Below are 14095 nucleotides of genomic sequence, written 5' to 3'. Positions count from 1 at the left end.
TGTTTGATTTGCCGAGTTGTATACTTCAAGACACATTCTGTTGGTGCTCATACAGAGGAGGGTAACTTAAAGCAGGCAAACCTAATGGTGGCCCAGCAGTTTGCAGAGTGTAAGACACAACTGAACCAACTTAATGAAACTGTGAGCATCTTAGGAAAGCAGAAAATCAGCAAAAAAAAATCTACCAAGTGTGTTGCCCATAAGGCAGAGGTGGGTAACTTAAAGCAGGCAAACCTAATGGTGGCCCAGCAGTTTGCAGACTGTAAGACACAACTGAACCAACTTAATGAAACTGTGAGCATCTTAGGAAGGCGTGTTAATACTATCACAAGTGTTATCCATAAGGCAGAGGGGGGTAACTTAAAGCAGGCAAAGCTAATGGTGGCTCAGCAGTTTGCAGTGGATGTGACTCTGGATCCTGATACAGCAAATCCTTGGCTCATTCTGTCTGATGATGGGAAACAGGTATATTATGGTGATGAGAGCAAGAAACTACCGGACAACCCAAAGAGATTTATTATATATGCGATGATCTTAGGAAAGCAGGGTTTCATTAAAGGAAAATTTTACTTTGAGGTTCAGGTTAAAGGGAAGACGGCCTGGACCTTAGGAGTCGCCAAAGAGTCGATTAACAGGAAGGGAAAGATCACACTGGATCCTGAATATGGTTTCTGGACAATGTGGTTGATGAATGGGGATAAATACAAAGCTAATGACAGTCCTTCTGTCCCTCTCTCTCTGAAGTCGCCTCCTGAGAAAATTGGAGTGTTTGTGGACTATGAGGAGGGTCTGGTCTCCTTTTATGATGTAGATACAGCAGATCTTCTCTACTCCTTTACCAACTGCTCTTTCACTGAGAAACTCTATCCATACTTCAGTCCCAATCTTAATGACGGGGGTAAAAACTCTGCCCCTCTGATCATCTCTCCTGTCAATCTGAAAGATTAATCATACTTGTCGGTGTTTTCAGTTATTCTAGTTGATTACACTTTTACTCAGATTGTAGAAGTTAAGTTTAAAATTGTCAAAGTCACCAAGCCAAACCTACGATACCAAGAGTAATAAAGAACCATATTGTCTCAGTTGAAAGTACCCACTGTCGTTTTTAACCCGATGGCAACCGGGAGTCTCACATTATTGAGAAAAAAAAAAAAAAAAAAAAAATGTATAGCGGCGAATACAAGTCATCTATCTACAGCCTATTTTTATAAAGAACTGGTGCTAATTATTAAATAAACGCTCATGTTATTTATCTAATTTAAGTGCACGTAGTAGTGTCTGCTGCGTTGCATCTCTCCTCTGCTCCGTTTTGTGAAGGGGAGGGGGCGGCCCTCCTCCGCCAACACACACACCGACACACACATCTCGGCACAATAGAGGTGCGCGCCGCACTCAAAGTCAGAGAGTTAGAGAAGAGAACTAATCGCTTTACGTTGGTGTGACAGAAAGTCCAAAAGCCAACTAGTAAATTGGTCGACCCCAAAGGTCTGAAAAGCAGCTAAAATATCCGCGTTTATTTAAATGCACCCAACGAGAATCTAGTAGTTTCAAGGATGCTAACGTTAGCTCTGCTGCTAGCAGCCTAATACCAGTTAATGTGCAGGTCAACACAAACATCAGCATCAGTTAGCAGAGGAACATCTTTACAGCCTGCATGTAGATCTCAATAAATGGACTAAAGGTGTCTGACTTCACAGGCAGTGGAAGCTTGATAGTGGGCTACTGGAAAAGTGTTCAAAACAGCCTGTCCTAAGCCACATTTTGAGATTTTGAATAACATAAAATCAAAAAACTTCTAAAACAGATTGTTGCAGGCCTGTCTTGCAGAAAAATGTTTGAAGAATTGCTGTTGTAAAAAGAATAAGGTAAAAAAAAACATTGGTGTGACCAGTGTTTTTTTTAGGGCTGTTAAAGTTCCTTACATGTCTCATTCGCAGTTATTGTATGTTCAGAAAATTAGAAAATTACAAATGTTCCAACTTAAATAATATTTGAATAATGGCCTCCACTTCCAGTTAGACCCTTAACTCATCTATAACACTGTCTATGATGAGTTAACACATTGTAAATAAAGAGCAAATATAACAATTATTTGAACACCACTAATAAAAAATATGTTTGTATAAGGGCCAGTAAAAATGGACTTCAAACCCACTTGGACGACCGGGCAAGTGAAAAAAAAACCTTAGCGTTGAGCCCTGACCTTGATGAGCAGGTCTGAGTTTTTGTTTGTACCTTGAATTGTACAATATATTCCTGCTCATTGCGAAGCGTATCAATTTAAAAGTGGGATTTACAGTAACATCCCTGGGTTTCAAACGGTTTCCCTATTTAACATGTGGTGGCAGTAATGAACCAGGTACCAAACCAAATAAAAGCACCAAGAAAATGTAACTATCATGGTCTCTGTACAAGTGAGTAGAAACACATTTTAAAGTTATCAAAAGCTGTAGAGGGCCTTTAAAATATAATATTTGTGTGAAGACATGTATATACAATATTTCAAATTCTGGTTAATTTGTTTTCTTTATTGGTTAATTTATTTTTGTTGTAATCCATCCTGGCTTTTACTGTTGTAACAGATGTGACCGCCAGCACATAATCTGCTTGAGAATCGTACATATTTTTTTATTTGTTAGATTTGGATCTAAAAATGTGGATTCAAATGTGTAATAAATGAAATAAGGTTGACTGTTGGATGAATGGAAATATAAGGACTAGTGGAAAGTTTTTTTTAGTTATGTTTGTAAACTGCAGAAAAATAGACTTTTGATTTAAGTTGTTTTGAGAAATGTGTGTCTGATATTGCAATTTAATGTTAATAAATGTTATCAAATGTGGATTTTTTTTTTGCCTCTTAACGATGTGTATACCTCCTCAGACAAGGATGGAAACTTCAAAACAGGTTTCTAACTGCTGATAAAGTGATGCATATAAACTTGTGGTTAGCCACTGTGAGATGTTTACATGACAAGTGTCACATATTCTGCTGCAAGAGGGAGGTGCTACCTCTCTCTGTACATGACTAGCAGATGTTATGACCTTTTAAGGGTGAAACATAGGACAATAAATAGACTCTGAACTATCGTAATAATTAATTTTTGTGCTGAAGGATGTACATCTCCTAACATGTGAATATGTGATTGTGTTGTTTACATGTGGGAACCTGACGTTTATGACAAGTTGTACAAAACCAAAAGATGACAAGAAGTGGCAGTTGTTTTGGGGGGGAAGTGAAAATATGTCAGGAAGAGGAAGTCAATGATAACCCAACACCCATCTCTCCTTGACTAAAGATCTCAAAGGCAACTTTAGGTGTAAAAGTGTTATTTTGAAAAGTTTAACTGGATTGGTCATCTTCTACATTCGAAGAACCCTGCTTGGTGAGTAGTGTTAAACAGATTAGAGCACATGTGTTTCTTTCCTCTTTGTCTCTGCATTTTGGTTTTGATTAAAACTATTCAGAGTACTTTTACCAGCCTTGTCCGTCATGGGATTATTATGGGAAGTTTCAGTAGTAGTAGAAATATGATACAACTATGTGAAAAGCTCCTGTTATAGATGAAATGCAGCTCAGAGTGATTTACAATGAGGAACTTAGAAGCACTGACTTAAAATGCAAATCAAGTAGAACACAACATTTTGAAAAGAAGTGCAAAAAATAACTGCTTGGTTAGTATTATTAAAACAGTTTAAGAAACATTTTCTGTTTCTTCCCTCTTTGTCTCTGCATTTTGGTCAGATAAAATATGTAGAGAGTACTTTTTTCAGTCTTGTCTGACATGGAATCATAATTTTTACAATTATTGTTTTATTATCTGTAGAAAGAGTTTAACACTTGAATCAAGAAGTCATATTTAGTTAAATAAAACAAATAATTTAAGTAAATGAGTAAACTAATATTAAGTGACCTGGATTTCCTGTTGTCTACAGGTAGTGTGTTAATTAGATAGGAAGGGAGATATCCCACTGGCTCCTGAAAAAGGTTTCTATGTTGAGATGCAGTCTTTACAGTGGCAAAAGGTGTTGAATCGGATGATTTGTGTTTTACCTCTCTACAAGAGTGGCACTGGTGGTATATTCTTATATCTTGATTTGTAATCAGACAAGGCGCATGTAGTGACACACTCACGGATAATTAGTATTTTAGACTTTTTGAATGTATTTTACCCACTAGTTTGTTAGAGTAGGGCGGTTGTTTTCAGAAGAGAGTCACTGTTCAATAGTCACAGTTAGACAGTTAGTTGGTGAACAGAGTGGACCATTAAGCAGCACAAGAAACACATGCTATCCTCAGGAGGTGTGGAACACAGACTTTTCATGGTCTGCCTCTCTTGGCCATGTCAAATTTACGAGAGGATAAAAGCTCAATTGTGTGATAAGTGTATTGGGCTGCCCCCAAGTAACCAAATTGTTTCATGTATAATAAACTCAACAGGCTAAACACACTATCCTCAAGCCTAAACTTTTCTCTGAATTTTACCAGGAAGACAAAATGGAAAAGCTTTCAGAGAAGATCTTGAAAGAACTAGAGCAATTAAGCCCAGATGAGTTTAAGAAATTCAAATGGCACCTGAAAGAGGATAAAGAGATTCCAGCATCTCGACTGACTGAGGCAAAGGAGCTGGACACAGTGGATCTGATGGGGCAGAAATATGGCGGCACTGGAGCTCTCGAGGTAACCTTGAGGCTCTTGGAAAAGATCAGCAGGAACGATCTGGTGCAAAACTTGCAGAACTTCAGCTCAGGACTAACAGGTAAGTTGGGAGAAAGGAAGATATAAACTTCTGAAAATATAGGTGTTTTCTAATAAAAAAAATGTAATTAGTTAAAAATATAATAATGGGACATATTGCATATGTTTCTTCTTCTTCTACTTCTTTTACAGCACATCCTAAACTTCTGTCTGGTGATGGGAAACTTGAACATCATGGTGAAGATAGTTTGAGACTAGCAGACAACCCTGATAGATTTTGGAGATTTGTTTCAGCAGTACTGGCAGCGTGTTTGGCTTACAATATATACCTAGACACACAGTTTGCAGAGTGTAAGACACAACTGAAACAATGTAATGAAACTGTCAGCATCTTAGGAAAGCGTGTACATTCTATCACAAGTGTTACCCATAAGGCAGAGGGGGGTAACTTAAAGCAGACAAAGCTAATGGTGGCCCAGCAGTTTGCAGTGGATGTGACTCTGGATCCTGATACAGCACATCCTGATCTCATTCTGTCTGATGACGGGAAACAGGTATATGATAGTGATGTGAAGAAGAAACTACCGGACAACCCTGAGAGGTTTAATTACACTGTGAGCGTCTTAGGAAAGCAGGGTTTCATTAAAGGAAAATTTTACTTTGAGGTTCAGGTTAAAGGGAAGACGGCCTGGTCCTTAGGAGTCGCCAAAGAGTCGATTAAGAGGAAGGGAGAGATCACACTGAGTCCTAAAAAACGTTTCTGGACAATGCGGTTGAGGAACGGGGATGAGCACGTAGTTAATGACAGTCCGACTGTCCGTCTCTCTCCGAAGTCGCCTCCTGAGAAGATTGGAGTGTTTGTGGACTATGAGGAGGGTCTGGTCTTCTTTTATGATGTAGATACTGCAGACCTTCTCTACTCCTTTACCGGTTGTTCCTTCACAGAGAAACTCTATCCATACTTCAGTCCCTGTCTTAATGACAAAGGTAAAAACTCGGCCCCTCTGATCATCTCTCCTGTCAATTTGAGAGATTAATCACACTTGTCGTTGTTTTCAGTTAAACTAGTTGATTACACTTTTACTCAGGTTGAAGAAGTAAAGTTTAAAGTTGGTCAGAGTTGAGCTGTGAATAACATGAGGTCACCAAGCCAAACCTACAATATCATTAAGGATAATAAAGAACTATATTGTCTCAGTTGAAAGTATACACTGTTATTTTTACCCAGTTTTGATGGTAGACGTCTGACTTTTTCTTTTCTTTTCTTGTAATTTACATGGTATTCCTGCAGATTGCAATGTCTATTAAATATAAATGTAGGATATACAGTGATATCCCTGAGTTTAACATGATTCCTCTATTTAACAGGTGGTGGCAGTATTGTACCAGGTAAAAAATCAACATGAAACTGCCATAATAATAATAGATTATTTTTAACTCCGCTGTAACACCAGACTGAGGGAGATGTTTAAGTACAGTGTGAACACTTACATATCCCTGAGAACCTTCACTTTCACTTTTGACTCTCAACAAAAACTCAACAATTAAAGTAAGGACACAATTTAAAGTGATCAAATGCTGAAGAGGGACTTTTAAATATAATATGTGTAAATGGCATGTTTGTACTATACATATTTCAAATTCTGGTTAATATCTGTATTGTTTGTTTTACTTTTTGCTGTATCCCCTCCCAGCTTTGTAACATAGCTAAGTGGCTTCACCTTAACTGCTTGAAAATGTATTTCTTTATTATCTGTTAGATTTGTCAGATGTCGATGTAAAATCGTATTAAATGTAATTAAGTTGACTGGATTGATTAAATACAAGGACTTGTGAACAGTTTTGCTTTGTTATGTTTGCAAACTGCAAGAAAACAGGCTTTTGATTTAAGTTGATTTAAGTTGTTGAGAATTTCATTTGTGAGGACCAATTTTAAACAGCAATTTTATTTTATCAAATGTAATCATTAGGTTTTCTTTCGCATTATAAGTAGAATAAATGTTTCATGAAATTTGGACTTGTGTTTATCATTTAAAATTAAAAAATCTACGTCATTAATACATAAAATTATTTAAAGTTTCAAATAAAGTGACAAGTGTTTATTTTTGAAATATCCTAGAAGGTGACTGGATAACGTATAACAAATGTATTGAAAAAATAAAATGCAACTTTTACAACTAAATCAGTTTGGTGAGTTTTTTCAATAATTGATCATCTGCTCTTAATCAAAAAAACTGATGAATGAAAACGGAATGGCTTGTTCCAAATGGGGCCTACATCAAGGCTTTGAAACAGCTGGTATTAGGCTTCCAAATTAACTTTAGAACAGTTATTAGTGTGTAATGGTTCAATTCAATTTCAATGAAGTTTGTTTACAATGTTTACAGGTCCAAGTTACAAATACAACAGAAAAGAATAGGCCGCAACAGACTTTAATGCATTTTGTAACTCTTGATAATGTGCTATGTACATTGAGTAAGCTATAAATCCTGTATTCGAAGATTGTTTTTTCACTCAAAATGTTTAAAAAGTATAACAGTTAATAATTTAAAAAATCTATTGCAGCCTAAATATTTCAGTGATCTGCCAGGGAAACTAAAGGTTTGGTGCATATGTGCATCAACCAACTTCCAGGAGAAGTTAGAAAGCAGCACAAGAAAGACCAAGACCATGACTTATTTGGGCGATTGTGTTTTTTCTTAAACTGGTATGAATGTGGGCTGGTTCTACAGACAGCACCAAGGTTATGATCTCCAGGACCGAACCAGGATCAAAACCGTGTCAGTGTGAAAGCAGCTATAATGCACTGTAGCTGACACTTTGATTTTATGACCATGTGTGGTGAGTGCTGCTGACCCACATTCAGAGCAGCATACCGGACACCCTGGACCCCTGCAATACACCTACCAGCCCTATTATATATTCATATTATATATATTGTATATTTTTGCTGCTTTTTTCTATTTTACTTGTATATTGCATTTTTATATATTTATTTCTTGGCATTCAGTCTGAGGAAAACAAAGGAAGAATTGAATTGTATGACTGAGAACATGTTTCTTATTGTTCATAGTATGACAATAAACACTTTGAATCTTGAAATTGAGGATGAGATGTAGACATTAGACTGACTCTGACCTTTGGCCTCGGAACCAAAGTAATAACTAAATTGAAGGAAGAAGAAGGAAGTACATCTCCCAACATGTGAGTATTTTTCTATGAGCTAGTCTGATGCTTTGGGCCTTTGCTCACGTAGAGTCTGTCTAAATGGGGAACTTTACCTTTATGACAATAAAAAGTAAGGGCCGCGAGCTGTACAAACCAAAATATGATGAGAAGTGGTCGCTTTGTGGGGGGTTTACTGAAAATTGAACCACAAGAAGAGGAAGCTAAGGTTAAGACAACATCCAGTATTATCTGGAATCTCTTCACTCTTATCTGGATCATCCTTCTACGTTTGAAGAATTCACGGCTGAATTCTGCTCGGTGAGTTGCATTACAACTTTTTTGGGAAATACATATTTCTGTATTTATTGTTTAAAGAGATATATTAGACAGCCCCCTCATACATAACCACTCTTAGTTTCAGAATCAGGTAGAGACTAAAGTTGGTGAAAATAGTGAAGCATTTAGCAGCTAAAGAGATAAGATATTTATCTAAGGAGGTCAATGCATAATACTGTATGTTGATGTTATGTTTACATTGGGCTTCAATCTAGTTACCAAAAATACACTGATTAGTTTTTTTTTACCAGGGATCCAAAATGGTGAAACTGTCAGAGAAGCTCTGGAAAGCTCTGCAGCAATTAAAAGAAGACGAATTCAAGAAATTCAAGTGGCTCCTAAAGCAGGATGACATACTGGAAGATGACTCGGGCATCTCAGCTGCTCAGCTAGAGAAGGCAGACAGGCAGGACACAGTGGATCTAATGGCACAGAAATATGGCGGCGCTGGAGCTATGAAGGAAACCATGAAGGTCTTGGAGAAGATCAGCAGGAATGATCTGGTGCAGAGTTTACAAAATAACTGCCCGGAACCAAAAGGTAAGTTGGGGGGAGGTACATATAAGGCAGGGTTTAGTCGCCTAGGCAACGCAAGCCTTAACTACCGACCGAATGTCTCGCCTGTCAGCAGTGGTGCTGCACAATTAATCTATTTGTAATCCCAACGTGAGCTTCTGCAATGAAATAGCCGCACAAAAAGCTGGGATTTGTGATAAATAAATGTGCATGTGTGTCTGTAGATGTTCCAACATCTTAACCTGACATATCAGCTGCTCTTACATATTGTCAATCAACTAATACTACAGTATAAAAATTCAACAGTTTAAGAAAAATTTAACTTACAGATATCCGTTTAGGCAGTTGGAAAGGTGCCTGATCTTCCAGTGTTGGTGTTGTATCATCCTGGTCAAGACAGGCAGGAGACGTGTTGTCTGTTAAAATACAAAAAAAGAAACATGGCATATCATGTCACAGGAAATCTCTCAAGTACAATGCTTATACAGTATAAACAATTAAAGGTGTAACACTGAACTAACGGTTACCTTTATCAGCCTGTGGAGGGGGCACCTTTCCCTCTCTTTTGCTGCTGCAGCCAGAAACTTAAGTAATGATCCTGGGGAGAGATAATAAATTGATACTTATAACAGTCACATGTTAAATACGTAAATTAAAAAGGCACATAATAGAATTAGATTTCCTCAAATTACATTTTAGAATGTTCTTCTTCGCATGGCTTTCACAATTCATTGTTTACGTTTTATATTTCATTTGATAGGGACAATATCATTTAAAATAGTTCCAATACAAAGGATTAACTTTATGTGCTGGAGCCTGCACTGTGGGCTACTTAGGTTTTTTAAAGTCAATATCATTAAGCCACTTGGCCTACACTATAGAAAAGACAATAAAATACACTTGCCAAACTGCAAACAATCATTTGGACAGAGAAATGTGGACAAATAAATAACTAATGTGTATTGTTGTACACATTAGTCATTTGTCAATGTCTTTGCATCAACATTTCATAACTAAGCAATTATAGCTTGACAGTTAGCTTAGTCGGACACAGCTTTCATCAGTTGACTAGGCTACAGAAAAAGGATTGTCTCAGTAAGTGGATTTTCGCCTCCGAATCACTCCATTACTAGTGTCCTTTAAAACGGCAGATAAAACATTACTCATAGATATGACCACATTTATTTCGGTAAAAATTACCAACACCAAACTGATTGGTTATAAAGTGTACATACTTTAACTTCTAGCTTCTATGTTCCTTAAGCCTGCAAGTTAAGCTAAGCTAACTCCATAGGGAGTTTGAACTTCTTCCCTCGGGTAGACGTTACAGAGTGCCAAGGGCAAATCGTAACATTTTTAAAAATTCCTTCACTCCTAAAGCGATTGGGGTACTGAACACCATGTCCCGCTGATGTGTATACTGCCACTGCTGTCCTGCTTCTTGCCCTGAAGATGTCTGTGTGTAAATGTTGTTGTTGTTGCTTTTGTTGTTGTTGTTGTTGTGTTGTCCTGCTTGTTGTTTTTTGTATGAGACCGAAGACGAATCTCCACACCGTGGACAATAAAGATTTAACTAACTAACTAACTAACTAACTAACAAGCTGACTGTCGATGTCCCGTCTTTGACTCTGCGCGCACTCGACTCGGTAACGTCAATGTTAAGCATCAAAGTAAACAAAAGAAACAATGAGAAGCTACTTGAAATAACATTACACATGTGTCTCCATCCAACAGTAAAGGCTAGACAAAGAGCATTGACTCATTTAGTAAAATATTTCATGGTTATTATCTGCTCAACTTACCACTTTCTTGTTTTTTTCTACTCTTCGTCCTTTTTCTTCTTTATTTTTTTACGTCCAGAAGAATTGGACCTCGGATTGGGTTTGAAAGACAAGAAGGAGCGGGCGCGTATACAAAATGGCGGCTATCGGGCTATGTCATTGTCAACCGAGGCGAAGCGGCGCAAATTTCAACACATTGAGTGACTTGTCAAATAATTTAAACATCACATTAACAAGTCTAGATATGGCGCTCTAACCACTACACCTACATAAAATAAAAATAAAAAAACGTACTAATTAAATATTAGTTTATTTCATTAATTTAAAATCTCTTTTAAATATTAACTTGTTACCTCTATGCTGTGTTATCATGCATAACACCTTTAAAATGTGAAAAATCAATATACTACAATGGGCCCACACTTTTATACAAATTTCAACTCAGCGGCACATACACAAAATATAAATAAAACCCCCATTGAAGCCCTGAGTCCTAGCTTGTGGGCTTGATGGTCTAAAAAACTTTAACGGCCCCTTTAATATTTACACGTGCGCAAAATAAAAAGGCACGTGCAAATCATTCAGTACTCACGAATCCTGGTAAGATTCCAAACGGCAGTGGGAAGGCCGGCGGAGAGCAGAAGCAACAGCATCAACATTCTGGGTCAGCAGCATACCAGCGAGAGGGAAACCGCTCCACAGTGGTCCACAGGAGTTTTACTGGTCCTCTCTCTCTCTCTCTGTGTCTCTCTCTCCCTCGGTGTGTGTCTCCTCTCTCTGTCTCTCTCGCTCTCTTTCTTTCAGTCACAAACGTCCCTCTCCTGAATCAGATAAGCCCGCTTAGAAACAAGTCTATATGCCATTTTACAAAGATCTGACATTAGTTTGTCTCATCTTGGGAATGGTACCGAAACCTGCTATTAAACTGGCCATGGGGTTATTCATTTAAAAAGACTGCAGTGTCTAAAACCTCTGTACATTATCAGTTCTTTATGAGTTCTTCATAATGTATATAGAGAATGACCCGTTTGCGTTACATTTCCCTACTAACTATAAATTGAATAATTAATTGAAGCTAAATATTGATTTAAATGTGGTTTTAATGATTTAGAAAATGCTATTATAGTTTATGGTGCAAAAAATAATCCGTTATGGTCCGAATTTCACCCATCTCAACAGTAGAGTTAGGGGGTTACTGTGGCCACACCTACTCACATCACGTGGTCTTGACTGGAGTCCTTTCAGAGACAATAACCATGAGCCCAAAGTTCTCTGCTCTCCGCACACTTTCAAAGTCATGTTGAACATATATTTCATTGTTTTTTAGAGTAGTAGTAACTGTTTGTAGACGTTTGTCAGAGGATTTATTTAGAGTCGAGCGATCAAAATGATGTCCATAGCAACAGCCTGTTACCCATAGCAACAGTGAGCAGCTTATAAGAGAAATCAGTGCTGTGTAAAGTTGTAAAAGTAGCCTAACCTAAGGGATCAATAAGCAATAATCGGTAAAAGTAGTAGTATTCCTACCGTTTAAAAATTAAAAACACCCGTCCCTAACCAACTAAACAAAGCTTACATCATGAAAACAAAGCTAACAGTCATTATGCTAATGCTAACGGGACAACGGCTACTCGCGATTAGCAACATAGCATGTTTTTTACAGTTAAAAACATTCAGTCACAATATAAAAATCCATACACACACACGCACATATTTACCTCGGGTACATCACGATAGTCCAAACGAGAGGATAACTAGTCGTCAGCAGCTACAACTGCAATGATTTTGTCCATTATAATTTCCTTTCGTGATTACCAGCAAAGCCCCACACACGACACATCTACATGAAAGTGAACTTCGATTGGCTATCAGATTTAAAACAATCCAATCAAATTAAAGCACAGCATTGATTGACATTTCATACTGCTAAAAAGCTAGGTTGTAAAGCTGACTACACGTGTTGGCTCATGTGTAGGCTACACACCAAACAAACTATGCATATGACCTTTTAAAATGTAAATAGGCTAATATACATTTTATATTTTTAAATATTTTATCCACCCACTTTTATATTTTAAGCCTACATTTACAACTACTTTAAACGTTTTTTTTTATCTAACTGGCCAGAATACTCTTGTAAAATATATTTTTAATCTCAATGAGGTATTGTCGTGGTTAATTAAAATTATTTAAAAAAATTACAATGTATATGATTTGTAATTAATTCTAGCAAAATGGGGGTGTCCATGCCTTGGTCCATGGTGTGGAGAAATACGGAGATATAAGAGACCCTTTCTAAGTGGAAAAAAAAATATTATAATTTTTTTCAGCTATTATGCACTAAATTAAACATACTTATGGATATCATAATTATTTTCTACCAAGTCTGCTATGAAATAAATCCCAAAATTCTACACACTGCAGGTTTAATAAATACAAACATCACCATTTTTATTTTTTTCAAGTTAGGTTGAACATAATGATAGCAATTATAATGTGTCTGTCTCTGCCTTTGTTTTAGATCAAATTCCAGTTGATTGTGATGTTCTGAAAGAAGACTTTGAGAGAAAGCCGGTCCAGCAGTTTGCAGCAGACGTGACTCTGAATCCTGAAACGATAAACCCCGGAGCTGTGACGAGGAAACTGCTGGAAAACCCGGAATTATTCTACCGATGTGTCTGTTGGAGCGGACAGAGGCAAACAGTCAACCGTCAAACCGTCAGTCAACCGTCAAAAGTCAGTCAACCGGAGAGGAAAAACCCCAACGAATTCTGAAAATGGCAACTGGACCTGTAGCCTGGCAACGCCCGCCTACCTAGTTCCACTCAATTTTAATTTCCCTTCAGTAGTCAGTCTGGGTCCGCGGTATATTCAGGGATTTTCGGGGTTTTCTCCTGTAGATTTTTTACCTGTCCAATCAGCAAACAGAGGGAGTGGCTGAGAACAATGACGTGGGAAGCTTGAAAAACGCCCCCCAAAAAAACCTGGAAAGTTGCCTCTCTCTGCACTAGTATTCTGTACCTTAGTCACTGTTTTCATTTAAAATTTTGAAAGACAAAAAAATTGTAATGATGCTTGAAAGAATGGAATCAAAGCAATTTCCAATAATATTCGGCTTCAATGAATAAACCCCAACAGCTGGTCAAAGTGGGGATTTGAACATTATATACAAAACAATAAGTGTATCCAGAAATGCTCTATGAATCTTTTTGCCAGTTAATTTGTGAACACATCTCAGAGAAGGATGCAAACTTAACTAGAATTGCAATTCCTTGAAGAAATTGCGGTGTGAATGCTGCGCTGCTGAACTGAAGCTGATGCTGAATAAACTTCACTGCTGAATGTTGATGAAGAACGAAGGATGAATATATCTGAATGAATAGAATGATTGAATAATACAATCTATGAAAAATGAATTAAAAATTTATGAATTATGACCTTGAAACTTGACCTTTGACCTCTAAACTCCTATGGGGTTATAATTGAGTCATAATAAACATTTGTGCAAAGTTAGAAGAAAATCCGTGTAAGTCTATATTTTGCGGTAACTGGGACTTGAACCACCAACTTTAAGCTCAGGGTTTAAAAAAAAAAAAAA

The 14095-nt window shown here is 37.3% G+C and overlaps 1 protein-coding gene and 1 long non-coding RNA gene across 2 annotated transcripts in view; one reads left to right on the top strand and one right to left on the bottom strand.

Annotated features, from left to right (window-relative positions):
• Nucleotides 1-14095, bottom strand: part of LOC307268410 — a 205138-nt gene that overhangs the window by 106572 nt on the left and 84471 nt on the right. The window lies entirely within an intron of this gene.
• Nucleotides 5164-5733, top strand: LOC307268709 (zinc-binding protein A33-like; the record flags this gene model as incomplete). Its single annotated transcript, XM_080051445.1, has 1 exon — nucleotides 5164-5733. One exon carries the CDS (start codon nucleotides 5164-5166, stop codon nucleotides 5731-5733), a length of 570 nt encoding a protein of 189 aa, XP_079907571.1.

This window comes from Ammodytes marinus (assembly GCF_949987685.1).
Source record: "Ammodytes marinus genome assembly, chromosome: 22".
NCBI lineage: Eukaryota > Metazoa > Chordata > Actinopteri > Uranoscopiformes > Ammodytidae > Ammodytes > Ammodytes marinus.
This window is presented reverse-complemented; position numbering and strand designations above follow the sequence as displayed.